General features: G+C 45.2%; 1 protein-coding gene across 2 annotated transcripts in view; it reads left to right on the top strand.

Moving 5' to 3' along the window:
- Positions 1-7,430: 7,430 nt before the first annotated feature.
- LOC147612834 (uncharacterized) overlaps positions 7,431-18,376 on the top strand; it is an 83,781-nt gene continuing 72,835 nt past the window's right edge. Inside the window, exons 1-2 of one of the 2 annotated variants that reach the window (XM_086783479.1) lie at positions 7,431-7,716; positions 15,864-15,949. In XM_086783479.1, the coding sequence (XP_086639605.1) occupies positions 7,527-7,716; positions 15,864-15,949 (276 nt within the window). In that variant the 5' untranslated portion in view covers positions 7,431-7,526. The remainder of the gene's footprint in view (positions 7,717-15,863; positions 15,950-18,376) is intronic. The other variant, XM_086783478.1, reaches the window with a different exon arrangement.

Genomic DNA, 18,376 nt, shown 5'->3' with positions numbered 1-18,376 from the left:
GATTAATATAATACCAGATTCATTTCTTCTCTAGTTGCTTCACATCGTATACTTGATCTAAGGATTTTAGTAAATTCCTTCTTGGGAGTATCCAACCATGAAGGCACTCTTAAAGGCATTAAAGTCCACCTTGTCTTTGGGTTTTAGTGATCAAAACCATTGCCAACTTTCCCTTGCATCATGAGGCCAAAGGAGTGTCATTTTCACTTGGTCTTCAATATGACCATAGGTTTCATACATCTAGTCGAATATCTCCATCTCCATCTCTATCTCCAAATGAGCAATAGGATCTAGTCAAACATCTCTAGTCCTATTGAATTTTGACATTAGTTTTGTGATGTGGACTGGTTTGACCTTGTGAGGTTCTTCCTATTTCCATTACCAAAGTAGTAAAAAAAACTAGTTGTGGTGTGGGGATTGGTGCAAGTTGAGGAGGATAGTAAGGATAGGGATACATATATAGTGTTGGTTTATATGTTGGAATTGGTGTGTGTCTAGCAGGAATGCTAAGGTACTATGGGGGTATCCATGAATGTATCTAGCTAGAATGCTATGGTACTGTGGGGGTATCCATGAATGTATCCAGCTAGAATGCTATGGTGTGTATCCTGCTAGAATGCTATGGTATTGTGGGGGTATCCATGAATGTGTCCAGCTAGAATGCTATGGTACTATGGAGGTATCCATGAATGTGTCCAGCTAGAATGCTATGGTACTATGGAGGTATCCATGAATGTGTCCAACTAGAATGCTATGGTGTGTATCTAGCTAGAATTCTAAGGTACTGTGGGGCACTAGAATGCTCAATAATTATATAGACATCTAGTACAATTTATTTCATTATGAAGATTTCCATATCATCTAATCAAAGTTAAGCTCTCAGGTTCAAATATGCACATGTGCACCTATGCACATTTTTCATAATTACTTTATTCTAATTAACCAATTTCTCACTCTTATTTTCTAAGATTAATTTCCATAATAGTTTCATGAGCTTTATACTACCCCATTAATTTTTATGTACATCTAGCACAATTTATTTCATTCTAAAGATTTCCATATCATCTAATCAAAGGTGAGCTGTTAGGTTCAAATATGCACATGTATCTATGCACGTGCACATTTCTCATTGCTTTATTCCAATTTACCAATTTCTCACTCTTATTTTCTAAAATTGATCTAGACATGATTAAATTATCTACATAGAGTAAAACCAAACAAATGTTGTACCTTCCTGCTTGATGTACAATGAATGATCACACCATCATATAAACCTCAAGGTTCTCTTTGAATTTTAACTAATTCAAAATGGAGGAAAGTATTAATTGTACTTTAAAATTTTAAAATTTTGGCTTAAGGGATGATAACCAACCTTGATAAGTGTTCAATGGGGCCTAAGGAGTTGATGTACACCTCTCTACTAGCTTGAAAGCCCACGAGTTTTTCTCCTTAAATTCAATGCCCAAAGTAGCCCACTTTTGCACTAACTACTCAACTTCCAAGCTAGTACCAATCAATGTATCTAATACTCACATTAGCTAGCCTAAATATGATTAAAAATGATAGCATAAAGCTCCCAAAAGTAGGTGTGGAAAATATGAGAGGGGGGGAGGGGTATTTATACTTGGGTGGGCCAAGGCAACCGACCAATTGCCAAGTGTTAGGTTAGCCCACAATTCCCTTTTCACTTAACTAGGTGCATGAATTTAAGTTTAACTAGTTCTCAACTCCACTCACTCAAGCACAGTTCTAGTCTTGATATTATCCCTTATATCTCATCTTTTTAATAATTTAAATTTTGACTCAGTCCTCACAAGGTTCATTTAATAAATTTACAAGAACTCGCACTTAACCCTTACAAATTCTTCCAAAGGGTTACATCCTTTGAATTAATCCTTTACCATTTTTATATTTTAACCCAACCTTAGAACAAATTAATGTCCAGATGGGTACATGAATCCACATGGCTAGGTTTCACATGGGACTATTAATTCCTATTTTTTTCCAAGTCAATTTCATAATCCTTATTAAAATTTTCCATGGTACCCACACTTCCATGGACATGGAAAGTGCATTCATCCACACATGAACACACATGCACATGTGCACATATGCACCACGTACACATCTTGCACTAATTAATTTTCAAGGATTAATCTCCAAAATTGTTAACCACAATGGTTAACATTACTCCTACTATTTCTGACCAAAGCGTGGTGGCACTTCATGTAATTCATTTTATGTAAAGCCACGCTAAGTGCCCACAAGGCAACCTGGCAGCATCATCCCTTCTTACAAAAGTCTTGTATCATGTAGTAGGCTAGAAAGACTTGCCCACACCCTTCCGCTTTTACAAGGGGGACACCACCATATGATGTAGTAGGCTAGAAAGACTTGCCCACACCCATCCGCTTTTATAAGGGGGACACCACCATACCTCACCCCATCCCTGAGCCTTAAGCTTCCCCCACCACTCCCCCTTCCAAGTTCCAACATCTCGATAACCAGAAGGAAGAGCAAAGATGCAAAGCTGCAAAAAGAGGAGGAGTTTTGCATGACCTCCTAGTTCTTGGAGGAAACCCTTCTGCACTCCTCACCCAACACCCCTGGTGGCCAATGCCTTCCCTTGCCCTCACTAGCACACCTCGACGAAGGCCCCTCTGTATCCCCTTCCACATCCCACATTATGGAACACGAACAAGCCACCAAAATTGATGCCTCCATTGATCGAGCTCGGAGTGCTACCTGGCCTATGTCCCTATCCCTAGCTTTATACAAATGGCATTCTCTCAGCAATACTATCTACAAATGCCAAAATGCCATTGGTACCATTGCTACTCAACATGTCAGCATTGTGGGTAGATGTCAAGGACTAGGTAGAAGGAAGAATGAACCCAATGTCCATTATAGAGGAGTGCTAGTCACCTCTGGCCAAAGAAAAACCTAGTGCCCCTGCACCCAGTTTCATCAAAATACCTATCAACCAATTGGAGCGGTATTATGAGAGTGATGATACGAATGTCACAATTCCAATCCACCCATCAACATCCACTCGACCCCCCCACCCTCTAGGCCAAACTCACCTTCGGCACAAGCTTTCCTCCCCCAACCTCCTCCTCGACCACCTTTCCTATATTTCCTTCATCACATGCCACTCCGCCTCACCTACCCTTGCCACCCCCTTCTTTGACACCACCCTTGCCACCTTCATTGGCTTGGGCCCGCTGTTGCTCCCCCATGACAAACCCTCTTTGTCCAGCGCACCCACCCAACCCTCCTTGATGTCTTGCATGGCACCACACCCTCTACAACATAAACCCCTCCCCAACAGGAATCCCAATCGTCCCCCCTCCCTCTCAATATTTCCTTGGACGAAGGAGAAATTCCTCCCCAACCCCCACATGAAAAGGATGAGGTGGATCCTCCACTCAATCCCCTCAATTGGCATGACCATGTGGATTGCACTGTATTCGAACAGGCAATCCAAATCTTGCTTAGCCACCAACTCCAAAAAACACATTTAACGAAAGTCACTGATCACATGGACATCCATGTCCTCAGACTTTACATTGATGCCAAGCAGGATGACTAGAAATGGTAGCACCCACACAGGCAACGAGGGGGATACATGTGGTCCAACCCAGATGCTTGGCCCATCACTTTCGACCTTATGGGCGAACAACCAATCTGGTGGTGCCTCTTCCTCCTAAAGCCTGACATCTGGGTGGAGTGATGTAAAGCCCCATGCCACATCCACATTAACCCTGCATACCTGCCCATCCACCGCCGCTGGGGCATGGGACCAACTCCACCAAGAACACAGGCAGAACTCGAAGCTTCGGTCCAACTTCCCTTATTTGAATCCCCTAATTTCTGGCAATCCATACACTGAAGAAAGCATGATTGCCGAGATGAACGCCTTCGCCAAGTATGAGCGAGTGCCCAACCCATTAATCATTGTCACCATTTGCTTCTTTAACCTGATCATCACTCTCTTGCAAGAATTCCCTACATGGTACCACTATGACAAAGAAGCCCAAGGCCTCACCTTCAACATCAACAAAGGCACTACTCTCAAGCAACTGTTCGGCTATTACGAGTGTATCCAATGGATGCCAGCCTGACGACTCCAAACTTTGAAGTCAGTCTTCTGGACAAGCTACAAAGCTTTCCATCGCTCTCTCCAACACCCCAAACCGTGGTACAATTTCGTCCACACTTGCTTCTTGTCGGTTCTGACCAAAGCGTGGTGGCACTTCATGTAATTCATTTTATGTAAAACTGCGCTAAGCGCTTCATGTAAAAAGATATGGGATGACCAAGCTTACAACATGTGTAATGCCAACCATGAGCTACAAAGCCAAGGTGTACAGAGCTAGAGAACTAGTTTTGGGCCCCCAATTGTTAATGGACGGCCGGCCATTGTAAAAAGTGAGCTCTTGTACATCAGCGACTTAATGAAATTAAAGGATACAATTCCATTATCACATTTGAGTCTTCTTTTTCTTCTCTCTTGCTCTCTCGTGTGGTGATGGCAGTGAGCTTGTGCATGCTTGCTTGCTTGTAGGTGATGCTCTCTATCTTCTCTCCCTTCTCTTCTTCTCCATCTCCCTTCTCTTTTTCTCCCTCCTTGCACACATGAAGGCATTGAGATAGGAGTTGAACTTTCCATAGCTCCTTCTCTCAGTGCTCTCTGCCTAGCAAGTGGCAGCTCCACTCGGGTGACACAAGTGGTGGTGGAGTGAGCCCCTAGTGGCTTCACATCGAGGAGTACGAGTACCTAAATGAACAAAAATTCCCAATAATTTTTGTACACATGTAGCATATTTTATTTCATTCTTAAGGATTCCATATTATCTAATCAAAGTTAAGATCTTAGGTTCAAATATGCATTTTTTCACAATTGCTTTATTCCAATTAACCAATTTCTCACTCTTATTTTCTAACTAATTTCAAGAACTTTAGACTACTCCATTTTGCTTTATTTTTTATTTTTTGGGACCATTAATATATATATTATAAAAAGAAAAAGAAAACTTTACATAAACTTCTTTCCATGCCCACAGTCAACCCTTAACCACATCAGCATAAGAGTCACCATTCAGCAGCTACACATCAAATCCCACCTGTCATCCTCTGAAACAAAAGAAGATTCACCCCAAGATAAGTGATATCCCAACAAGATACAAGTCTCAATCAAAGCTTTAGATGTGTAACCCCTAGGGGTCTGTTTTTCCTAGATCTCACCCTTCATCTCCCTTTTTTGAAACCATATTTTAACAGTCGATCTGAACCCCACTGGATTTTCAATGAATGCCACAAAAATGTAGCTAGCTTGTTTGACCTTTTTATACCACCTCTTTGTTCTAGGACCATACCAGGTTGTCTTGGTCTTCACCCTCTGCCTTCTGAGACCCTACACAAGAATATCCCAGAAGTTAGGCAAGGCTTTGATCCAAGAATGTCCACATTGGTAATGTGTTACGAAGGGTTGGTTTGTGGGGTAGGGTTTATAAAAGAGGGTAAAGAGCCCTCTGGCGCTTTTATGCCATGCTCTGTCGTATGAGAGAAAGCTCCCCAACAGGTTGGATAAGGCTTATAGCCTCATCAACAGAGTGGCAAGGAACTTCTCCATCATGTCCATGTCTAGACATAAGTTACTAGAAGTAGCCTTTAGCAATGACAAGGGTATTTATTTTTCCTTCTCCATCATGTCCATGTGCTTAGCTTTTGGTTTTGGGGGTTGGTGATGGCTTCATTGTGGAAGCACAATAATGTCAAGATAGACATGTCTTCACAAAGAATTGTAATCCCTAGAATGAGGTCTTGCTGTTGGGTAGATTTATTGCAATTGTCTTGATATGTAGAAGCCTCGTGTGACAGGAGGAGCTTACAAAGCCGTGAACTCATGTTAAGGTCATTGAGATCTATTTTGATCTTTGAAAGTCTGATTCCCATTAAAGTCTTATACTTTTTATCTATGTTGATCTTTGCAAGTCTGATTCCCATTAAAGTCTTATACTTTTTATCTATGTTGATCTTTGCAAGTCTGATTTCCATTAAAGTCTTGTCTATGTTGATCTTTGCAAGTCTGATTCCCATTAAAAACTTGTCTATGTTGATCTTTGCAAGTCTGATTCCCATTAAAGTCTTATACTTTATCTCTTGTTTATTTTTATTGCTTTTGTCTCATTTTAATATATTAAGAAATCTAGATTTACACAATCATAGGCTTACTTTTTATTTCATGGCTATAGGATGATGATACTTTGAATCTAAAATCGATAGAGCCCTAAATTGAAATCATTGATGGAAAGACAAGAGTCACAAAATCATTTTTATTGCTTTTGTCTCATTTTAATATATTAAGAAATCTAGATTTACACAATCATAGGCTTACTTTTTATTTCATGGCTATAGGATGATGATACTTTGAATCTAAAATCGATAGAGCCCTAAATTGAAATCATTGATGGAAAGACAAGAGTCACAAAATCATTTCGAGGGTTCCATTGCCTCTCAAAATGACGAGTTTAGCCAATATTTATTACCACTAATGAGCTACTCCTTCGGCTATTTTCCACAACCTCACCCATCAACTCACCTTTTGTGTCGAGGACAACTCCTCATCATGTAACATCATCATCTTTTATGTTTCAGCGTCCCAACCTAATCCCTCACACCCTGAATCTATATCGTATCACAATCTACCAGCCTCACCCCCAATACACCTGAACACAACATATCATGCGGGGCACCATGTAATGCCATGCCTCCACCCACTCTTGAAACAACACGAGATTCTCTTAATGACAACATTGGGGATGACTCCCAATGTATGCCCATGCTTCCAACAAAAGGAAAAGAAAGATTGCAAAGGATGATGAGGATGCTCTGGAACCATTGGATCACAAGGTGCTCAAAGTTTCACAAAGATAATGAAAATTAACGTAAGAAATGGCAGTGATAGTTACAAAGCTCAATATGTGGTTTCTGGTAGTGATCGAAAAATGCACGCAAGTAGTAACGAGTACATGTTTGGTAGAGCAAATGTCACAAGCTATAGCCATGCTTCGATGATAAAGGATGAAGGCAGCCCTTGTGTCCGAACCACAACCCACCCATGATTCAAACTCTCCAAGGATAATGACAACTGCAAGTAACACACTTGTGTGCACAAGGATAGAAATCTTGAGGAATCCATGATTGATATTGTAGAGATGGGAAAGGGGTTGCATCCCTTAGGGAGCTTAAAGAAGACAAGAAGGCAACGGAAGCAAGGAGAGATGCAACTAATGTTGAAAGATTGGAACTGCTCAAGGCGAAGGGACTAATGAAGGGTTAGTGATCACCTTGGTAGTGTCATGGCAGTGAATATATTAGGCGGTTTTCACAAAAAAAAAGAATATATTAGGCTCCTTACACAACAGAAATTCTAAAAATACTTAAAATCCTCCACAAAACCGAAAAACCAGTTAAGATCAATAAGAGTCCGAGCAGACCTACACATCTGAAGCGGAAGCACAATGAAGGCCGAGCTGCAAGAGGACAGCGACATGGTTGATCACACGGAGGCGTCTCCGCTGCTTCAACCCCCGTTACCACTGACTTTACAGCAGCAGCAGCAGCAAGGGGAAAGAGGAGGAGAAGAAGACCAGGAGAAGGGCTCTAGTGCGTGCTGCCGAATCTGTCTGGAATCAGAACCTTGCGGCATAGGTCAGTGCTGCACCCCCTCGCATTGCTTTCGCAGCAGGAAATCACCTTACTAGTCAGGGATGTTTAGTGTGTTGTCTGTTTTACTTGAACTATAAGGGTCCAATTTCATGAAATCATAGAGTTAGGTGAGGTTGCAGAATTAGTCAAAGCATGTCCCTAGATTTCAGGGGCAGTTGTGTATGGGAATTTGGGCACCTCCTGTCAACGCAGGCACGTATACGTTAACTATTTGGCATCGATATTTTTTATAAACCATATCTCACCGCATGGAGCATCAGGCAGAACAACGAAAGGCTCAGAACATGTAGTCTTGTTTCTAAGACCAGCTTTACAATTCATCACCAGACACAAAGAGTCTTTCTAGGCTATGCATACGCGTTGGAAGTTGCCATGTTGGGCAGATTGTGTTTCACAAGGAGAGAAAGCTGCAGGCCGGTAAGCTTCCAAGGTGATACCTTGAAGAGGCCTATCGACACGAACAAATGCCAAATTGAGAAGAGCATAAGGGTAGCTAGATTCAAAAGAATAAACACATCTCTATTTAGGCTGTAGGACATCACACAATAATAGGTGGCCACATACAGCAGCAAAACATAGTAGAAGGGTGCCTCCAAGGGGGTGCTATAGGCCGACTAGTTCATGGACGGGGGCAGATAGGGCAACGCTTTACACGTGGGTATGCTTCTCTGCCCAAGCCAATTGGCTACACCCACCCTTCCTCCATCACGCAAGGATGAAACCTTCGCCTAGTCCTTGGCCACAAGGGTGTGTTGGTTTTCTTCACGTACATCTATGGGAGGAACATAACATGGAGTTTCGGCAAATGTCAGAGAGCTCTTTGGTTTCTTGGGAGAAAGCATGGTCCGCTAACCTCGATCTCGACAAGAGCATAACGGCATCATATAGGATAAAGGGGAATGAGGAGATTATCTAGGTGTTGGAGAACAAGTAGGTATGTTGCCGACAAGAGATCCAAGCAAGAAAGACAACACATACAGTGGTAAGTCCATCCATGGATGAAGCTCATGTCCAAGGATGCCGGAAAGGTTTGGTGGATGCACATCCTATTCTGTGGTTGGCATTCCAAGCTTCCGTTTTCAGTGCCAAGTGTTTATTTGGCGAGTCATGGTTGGGGGCCTGCCTTTGGCCACTGCCCTTTGGCATCAGAGACTTTCGAATGGCAACTGTTTCTTCTGCTAGACTTGTCCAGAATCTAGTCGACATAGGTTTATTTCTTGCCCGGTGGCTCGCTAGATATGGGAGTTCATCTCTTCAATGTGGCAAATGGTGACTGGACACACTTTGTCACCCAAGCAGTGGGTTTTTGGACATCATCAGCCCGAGGGGAACAATCAACAACATGAGGTCTTCTTTGTTTTCTTTCGATGGTTGGGTCTTTGGCATAATTGGCTCATGCGAAATGCTTTTATCTTTGATTCACAATCAATCAGGGGTGAAAGGTCATGTCCAATGTGTTCGTGGTCTATTGCTTTGGCAAGTTTCTTCTTTGATCAATGCACATGTTATCACCAGGGCACGCGCTGATCCCTGGTTACATGCTCTTTGTACGGTGGGCATGCCTCATGTGGCCTTTTAGTGTATGTGGTCTGATGGCCTATATGTACATGTTTGTGTAGGTGGTCATGTGACCGTTGCTTTGTATTACATTTTCGTAATCTATCAACCAACCATTACGAAGAGAGAAAGAAAGAAAGAAAGAAAGAAAGAAAGATATATTAAGCGTCTACTAAAGACCCAATGGGCCTATGAGACCAAAGTGATACAATAATGTCCATGGCATATCTCATCATGGAATGGAAAATAAAGCAGAAAGAAAACATAAACATAGCTATCTCACTGGGGTGATACAAAACTGTCCATGGAAACTCATCATGGAATACTAAGAACATAGAAACATGAGAGCAACATTAGCTCCGAGTAGATGGTATACCACTCTCCAAAATATCAATCATGGGGCTAATGAGTATGGCCGAGAGGTCTCCCTCATCTATGTCACGTGGAAAGGTGGCTTGATGCTGGTGGAGCATGTCCTGGATTTGGAGCTGATGAGGTGATCGTGGCCGATGGAGGGGTCGAGGGCGTCTACGGAAGACCCCAAGGGTCTATGAGACCGAAAGTAATACAATGGTACCATGGATATACCGAGCCATGGAAAATCTTAAGAAAAAGTAAAATGAAAACATCTGATAGTACATGTGATCAACAGATGATCCTGTGTAGAGTGAGATATGCTGTGATCAGTTAATGACGATACTTGCCTCGGCCAGAACATCTGATGGTGGAGTGAATGTCAGGCCTTTGTGATGTGAGTGTGTCATGTCGGTGGAGAACCTCACGAATCTCTCTCTGTGTGGTGGAGGGAACTGATGCTCTGGGTCGAGGACGACCCGCTCACAGAATGGATCAAGCTCTCTCGCTAAGAACTCCTTTGGGGCATGGAGTTGGAGCGTGGGTACAAGTGGTGGGCTGAGAGAGAGAGAGAGAGAGAGAGAGAGAGAGAGAGATTAAGCGTCTACTAAAGACCCAATGGGCCTATGAAACCAAAGTGATACAATAATTTCCATGGCATATCTCATCATGGAATGGAAAATAAAACAGAAATAAAACATAGACATATCTATCTCATTGGGGTGATACAAAACTGTCCATGGAATACTAGGAACATAGAAACATGAGAGCAGCATGTGCCCCTAGTAGATGGTATACCACTCTCCAAAATATCAAGCATGGGACTAATGAGTATGGCCAAGAGGTCTCCCTCAACTATGTCACTGTCTGAATACGCAGCGGAGATGATGACAAGATCTGGGAACACGAGCAAAACGCATGCAGAAAAAATATAGCACAAGAGAGAGAGAGATGTAGGCGTGTAACTCTGCTCTAAATACACAAGAAGATCCCGGGTATGATACACAAATGGTATGGGGGCTGGGGGCCTATTTATATGCCCCCATATGAGCAGTCGGCTTGCTGAAAACCTGTTCAGTTTCCTCTGACTGACGAACACAAGAACTACCAACATCAGTACTGAAAAGTTCCTACCAACTGCTGCCATCTACTGGCAAGCTATCCACCATCTGGTCCTGGAAAGCCTGCACCTGCAGCGTATCCACACTTAAGTGGCCATTACCAGACTGCCACTCATCACAAACCTGAGGACCTGGGAGAGAGAGTGCTGAAAGCTTGTAAACTCCATTCTCCACTCCGCCTTCCCGGAGAGCAACAAAATGCTCATCAAACTCCACCCGTACGCCAGTCTTGCAAACCTGATGCACTGACAATAGATGAAAACCAAGTGCCGGAACATACAACACTTCGGAGGAATGCTTCCCCCCTCTGCCATCGGGAACTATCTCCATCCTGCCCTCACTGTGAATTGGGATAGTGGACGTATCCCCAGTAAGAATGTGACCAGAAAGCCTGCAGAGATCCTGTAAACCGGAACGGGAAGGAGTCATGTGCCTGGAAGCACCACTATCGAGAATCCACTCTCGAGTATCCGCTGCGGAGAATCCTCCAATCTCCTCCGTGCCTGAAGAAAATGAAACATCGGTGTCCACCACCTCCAGGTGCACAAAAGCCGGAGTCTTCATGATTGCTGCTGAGGAATCTTCACCCTTCTCGGTCTTCCGCTTGGGACACTGCCTCCAATAGTGGCCTTTCTCGCCACAATCATTACAGGTCCTCTCTGCCTTTAGTTTCTCGTAGTCAGTAACGGACTTCTTCTTAGAAGACTTCTCCGACGAAGCCTTCCCTTTGCCCGTGTTATGGCCTTTCGACCGTTGGCTAGTTACGACCTCCGAACCTCCACCCTGAGGAGGGTTCGTGAATCGTTCCTTCTGGTCCAGGACCATGGGCACAAGCTCCTCCCACGTGATGGTGCTGAGCCTGCCATTGGTAATCAAAAACCAGTAAAATGCTAAGTACTGAGAGGGCAAGTGTGACAGCAACATTATGGCCATGTCCTCTGACGATATCTCCTTCCCAGCCTGAAGAACTTCCTGCTGAAGAGCCTGCAGCTTGTTAATATGCTCCCGCATCGTCGACGACTTTGCAGGGCTCTATTCCGCATCTGTACTTCCAAGGAAATCCTCTTCATGGGCGATACCCTGTTGTAAAGAGAAGCCAAATGCTGCCATATACCTCTGGCCAGCGTCGTATGCTTTACATGATTGATTACCTGTGGTGTGCAGTTGAGAAAGATAAACGAACAGACCCTGGCGTTGACACAATCCCACATCTGTGTTTGAGCCTCTCGGTCCTTTCGGATTGACGGTAACTCCCCTTCCTCTACTTCCGGCCGTGGAACCCCAACAACGACGAAATCAGCGAGGTCGTAAGACTCCAGAACAGATTCCATCATAACCTTCCATATGCCGTAGTTGCTCCCGTCCAACTGACGGTCCACCGGGAACGTGGGGAGTGTCGGGATCTTCACATGCCTCTCGGCCATCTCAAACAGATCTGCCATTGCGGGGATGTACTCTGAAAAGGGTGGGTGGGTGGGAACAAAGAAGAACTAATACCTGCAAGTGGCTGTCCAGCAAATCAGCCCGCCGTCCTCTTGCTTCTCCTCTTCCCGAACAGTCCAAAACAGTCCACCAATCAGCCACACAACAGTCGCCCTCTTGCTCACACAAATCCCAAGAACTATCTAGAGCCTAGGGCTCTGATACCATGTCAGAATACGCAGCGGAGATGATGACCAGAGCTGGGAACACGAGCAAAACGCATGCAGAAAAAATACAGCACAAGAGAGAGAGAGAGAGATGTAGGCGTGTAACTCTGCTCTAAATACCCAAGAAGATCCCGGGTATGATACACAAATGGTATGGGGGCTGGGGGCCTATTTATATGCCCCCATATGAGCAGTCGGCTTGCTGAAAAAGGTACTCCATGACTGCATCATCAGTCGGCCAGCAATAAATGAGGCCCACGACTGCATACATCCAGTCGGCCAGCAGTACAGAGGTCCACGACTGCTGTTGGGCAGTCGGCCAGTCACATGTCTGCTGATGGGCCAGTTGGCCAGCCACTCAGTGCTCCTGCCAACCTCTGGCATCCCTCCCACACCACTGGAAAATGGGAAAAAAATAGGGAAAAAATACGGGGAGTGAGGAAAAATGATAAAACACCTCATAAGGGCGGGCACACCCACAACAAAGGCCCTGGTGTATAAAAGTAGACAGGAGATGACTTCTAACAGTCACGTGGAAAGGTAGCTCGATGGCGGTGGAGCATGTCCTCGATTTGGAGCCGGTGAGGGATTGTGGCCGACAGCTGGGGGCATTGAGCACGCTGGAGTGCGGAGGCCCGGTCCGAGGTAACTCCTCTCGGGCGAGGTGGGTCCGGAGCAGCTCGAGGTGGGTCCACAAGATCCACTGTATTGGTGTCCACCTCTTGGGTCTGGAAGAAACTGGTGATGTTGGTTTGCGAGGGAGGGCTCTCTCAAGAAATGTCCCTGTGTCTGCAGAGCTCAAGCAGGAAGAGGCATAGGCAACACTGGTCCGGCAAGTCAATGATCCTGGAGAGTGGACCAAATCCCTCACAGACAGTTAAACCTCTGGCAGATCTCATAGTATACTGGGCAGCGGCGGCATATGTAATGCTCCTCCGTCTCAACCTGTGTGTGGCATAATCAACAGATCCTCTCCTCTCTGGGTCTCCGTATGAGCTTCCCAGCTCTGAAGACGCGATCAGCTCTACTTGTCTCCACTCTGAGGCTGTGGGATGAAACCCGTATTTGGCCAATTGTTGGCATGGGACATGTGAACACTCATGTAGCCCGGTTGCTGGATGAATCCATCCTCAGTGAGTGTGAGGAAGTGATCTCTATAGAAGTGCATCTTTGTTGGGAGCTTCGGAGGTGTGATCCATGTGCAATGGATGTAGAGGCTGAGAAGATCTAACCGGATAACCCGGTTGGTATCCTCGTGAGAGAGCCGAAAAAAAGGGAGTCCAAACTGTACTGAAGGGGTGGTAGGCGGTCCATGCGGAGCCCATATATTGAGAACCAAGTGGAAACTAATGCATACCATACTCCAGAGTGGCCCTCAAGTGCTAGCTGTCTCGAGGACTCCAAGGCAAGCCTCAGGTACCTGTGGGGATCCATGTGACTGATGCGATGGAGGTATGTATCTGTTTGGAAGAGTGCATCCACTACCATTAGGGCTGCAACAAACTCTGCCTAAATAATCTGGTGTGTGACTGATGGTTTATTGCGGATCATATGGGAGAACATCATGACCTAGGGCCTCTCAACTCGCTGCCAATCCTCATTGGATAAATCTGGCCCCTAGAAGGCTGCTCCATACATTAAGGCTGGTGTGATGAGGGTGTCAAAAAGCCAACCCTTCGTCCTAGGCTCCTGGAAATGTGTTTGGAAGCACTACCACTCAAGTAAGCTCAAGGCTGCTTATCCCCGTGTCACACTAGCATGTGTTGCGGGAAGCCTGGTGAAGCATGGGCCACTGAAAGTGACACCAAGGTAGACATAGGATGAGACAATCTCCACAAGATCCCCTCTATATGTGAAGCTCATCTAGATGTGAAGGGGCGAGAAGTATTGAAGACCATTACCTTGGTTTTACCAAGGTTAATAGAGAGGTCCCGCTGAGTGCAGAATTCCTGTAAGGCATCCAACGGTCTCTGAAGCCCCTCGATTGAATCTGAGAGGACGACGATGTCATCTGCATAAAGTAGTATGGGCATCCCTGCCAATGTGGGACCAGCCCCACCTAATCTGTCAATGAAGCCCAAGATCTCATCAATGTAGAGGCCAAAAAGAATGGGTGATAGAGGGCAGCCCTGTTTCACCCCAATAGTGCTGGAAACCTCTTGGGGCTCTCACTCGTCTGGTGACGGACTCCTAGAGGGCGATGATGCTCCAAACCAAGTCAGTGGGACTCCTATCTCCTATAGATGGTGTAGGAGGCAGGCTCGGGGTATAGTATCAAAAGCTTTGCGGGAATCCACAAAGCAGCAGTAAATCCTCTGATGTCATGCTCTACCCTCCTTGATGATGGCACGGAGGGTGAAAATGTGGTCAAGGGTAGAGTAGCTCTTCCAAAAGCCTGCCTATCCTGAGGCTTTGCATCCTTGTCTCTCTACAAATGAATTGAGCTCCGCCTCTAGCACCAATCCATAGAGTTGGCCAATGTGTGGCTAATCATGGTCGTGCTGTAATTATTAGGATCAGGTGGATCTGTGGCTTTGAGGATGGGAGTGATGGTGTTGGTGGACCAAGAGGGCGGAAATCCTTCACAAAGGGCTCTATTGCATAGTCAAAGGGAATGGGCATTTTTAGACTCGGGAATGTTGAGGATGGTAGCATCGTCCTGTTCCCATTCCCGTCCCATGTCACTCTATAGTCATAGGGAATGGCCATTCTCAATCTTTTCCGTCCCCGTTCCCCGTCCCCATTTTGCGTCCCGTGTGACTATGCTCTATTGAACATGTAGGCTAGTAGGGGCGCCAAGGTATCATCGGCATGCGAGATGTACTCGGCAGTGAGTCCCTCATGATCCTAGGCTCGCCCATTACGTAGTTTACGAATGGAGAGAGAGAGAGAGAGAGAGAGAGAGAGAGAGAGAGAGAGAGAGAGAGAGAGGGATTAAAAAAAAATTCTAATGTTTTGTGGGTTCTGCAGGAAAGCTCTGTTTTTTCTCTAAATTTCTGAGTTTCTGGAGAGAGGGAGAGAGATTAATCCTTGATTGTGATTGTTTTTTTTTTCTACGCTGTTGTTGGAAAAGAGGGGGCAAAGGAAAATTAAGAAAATGGAAAATGATTTTGCCCCAAATCGGCAAAATCAGAAGGAACAACAAATTAGGGAAAAATTGAAGGGGGAAATCAATTACGGCAAAAATTGGCAGCTGTCACTGCCCAGATAAATGCAGGTGGGCTGGATACCACAGGGCGCGGACCCGCCGCGGGGGGGGTGTGTTGGAGTCGTCTATGCACCTGCTTCGAAGTAGGGCTGAGGTCTGTACCTGTGTAGGTGGGGCAAGGGCGCAACTAAGGGGAACCACCACTGCACGTGCATCGCAAGCAAGCGCGCGAGAGAGAGAGAGAGAGAGAGAGAGAGAGAGAGAGAGAGAGAGAGAGAGATTGTTGTGCATGCTGTGCAGGAGATGAGCTTATTTCCCCATGCAAGTGTAAAGGTACACAGCAGTTTGTTCATCGGGAATGCCTTGACCATTGGCGTTCTGTGAAGGTGATCTTTCTCAAGAGAAAACTTATGATGGAAAAACAGTACCAGTTTTGATTCTTGAGCCTTTTTGTTGATTGGTTAGTTTAAGTATGCTACGAGGCTTTTCAATGGTTAGAAGGAAGGATAAGATATTTGGTCAGAGCTTCATGATGCATGGACGTTATTCACATTTGGGCTGTTGCATTTGACTGTCTGTTCTCCCATCTTTAGTTTTAGAGTTTGGGTGCATCAAGGTAGAAGTTTTACATTGTGCATTCCCTGTGCGTGTGTACGTGACCCGCGAGAAAGGGGGGGGGGGGCTGAATTGTGTGTAATGTGAATGGGCTCGATCTAGTGCGACAATTCCTTTTTTTTTTTAATTGTCAAGGACTGTGGATGGATTTGTTTCAAATCATGTGGGGCTTCTTCCTATAGCGATTGTTTGTGAATAATGGTACTGGGTTGAACTTATTGGTTGAAAAGAATGATCCACCTGAAGGTTGCTGATGACCAGCTTGAAGCAGCACATATTTTCTGCTTCCTCCTACATGTTGCAGATGCAGCCTTGATGGCTGATGGTGAAGCCAGCCAATCTCCTTGCTTAATTACGTCCCAAGTCCCTACAGGGTTTGGTAGGTGCTCCTAGTTTATAGGAGGCCTATATAAGTGACCATTTGGAGTCAGTTTGAGAGAGCTCCTCAGACATTCTGGGCTCGAGGCCCGCGAGACTACTCCGTGTGTACACTGGTCTTGGTGGTATGGGATGCCAGGGCTTTGCACGTGGAGATATGTGTTACGTACCTAGTGCTAATCCTTTGGATTAGTGGCCTAATCATTTGGCAAGGCTAGGGGAGCCCTGGGATTAGGAGAAAGCAGGCTAATACAGGCGGCTAAGGTTATAATTAATAAATCCATGTGGACAATGTGTAAGAGTGTGCGAACCACCTCTTGTAGACACTTATGTGTGTGTGTGATAAGCAATGATGTCATCGGCACCTGCCATGTGTCATTGCCCTAGTGTGTCGTGTGTCAAAAGATAAGGCTCTAAACCGTTGAGTCGTGCAATCTCTGAGGCCCCTTTCATTTCAGTCTATCACATCTCTCACTCTTTCTCTTTACTACACACGTTACCTTTTAAGCCTCCATAGCTGCTACTTTGCTAACCCTAAATAGCTCTCAATTGGTATGAGAGCTAGCTGTCTGTCGCCTGAGAGCGCTGCCGCCGTAGAGCCCCGTTGCCACCTTTTTCGGGCGACGCTAGTGCTGGGCACACCACCTCAGCTGAGCCCACCAGTGGAGCCGCCATCTTCATTGGTTATTTCGGGCTGTGTGACGGCCGAGTGAACCACCGCCACTGGCCATTCTGCCTCCTCCGCTGCATGGACGTGCTCAGAAAGCCGCGGCTGGAGGTGCTTAGTCTGTCGCCACCCGGACGTGTTCTTCTGTTCTATGCCGTCTGCTTAGTCACTCTTGCCCGTCTTCCACCTAGCCTGCTCCACCACCTCTTCTTTGCCCTGTTTACCCTTGCTGCAGAGAGGACTTCTGCAAGGGCAGCCCTTTGCATCTCTTCCATTGAAAACTTCTAATGCTCCTCCTTTGCTTTATCTCACTGTAAGCTAACCTGCAAAGTTTTCTGCCTACTTCTGCTTCTAGTTCTTGTATGCTCTGCAAAATGGATCAGGCCACTTCATCAAGCATCTACCTTATGGACAAGCTTCTCAGGAATTGGGTTTCCGATATGGCAGAGCAAGATGCAGATACTCTTGATAAGGGAAGGACTATGGGAGGTTGTCTCCGGCGATGAGAATGCTCCTTCAACTGAGGGACCGGAGTTGAAAACTTGGAGGCAATGCAATCAACGCGCAATCGCCATCATTGGCCTCAGACTTGCAAATTCACTCATACATCATGCCGACTTCAAATCAACGGCCAACCAAATCTAGAACAAGCTAGAAGGTATCTTTGGCAATAAAATCACTAATTCCAAATTGAAGCTTAAATTTATGGTCTTAAGATGGAAAATAGAGTGACCATCTTTCAAAGTTCTACTCATTAGTTCAGCAATTGACTAGCTTGAAGTGTGAGCGTGATGATGAAGAAAAAATGGCTGTTCTTACAAAAAAGTATGCAAGATGTTACTGGATTCCAACCATCCCTCGAAGTATTGCACCTAGCTTCAACGACATTCGAGGACATGGTAGCATTGCTTGTTGAAAAAGACCAAAGAATCACGATAAGGCCTTTTCTGGAGCACAGAACTGGAGGTTCAACAAAAGGATAAAGTGCAGATACTGTCAATGTTTGGGACACAAGGAGTCACAATGTTTTTAAAAAGCCTGAGAAAGAGCAGGAGAAGCACCATGCAAATCTGATAGCTGAAGAAGAGGAGCCCATCAAAGAAATCAACGCAACAACCACCCAAGTCTCCCTCAGTGAGGAAGACCATGATTG

Source organism: Cibotium barometz, chromosome 45 (assembly GCF_041138505.1).
Source record: "Cibotium barometz isolate CiBa-2024 chromosome 45, ASM4113850v1, whole genome shotgun sequence".
Lineage (NCBI taxonomy): Eukaryota > Viridiplantae > Streptophyta > Polypodiopsida > Cyatheales > Cibotiaceae > Cibotium > Cibotium barometz.
This window is presented reverse-complemented; position numbering and strand designations above follow the sequence as displayed.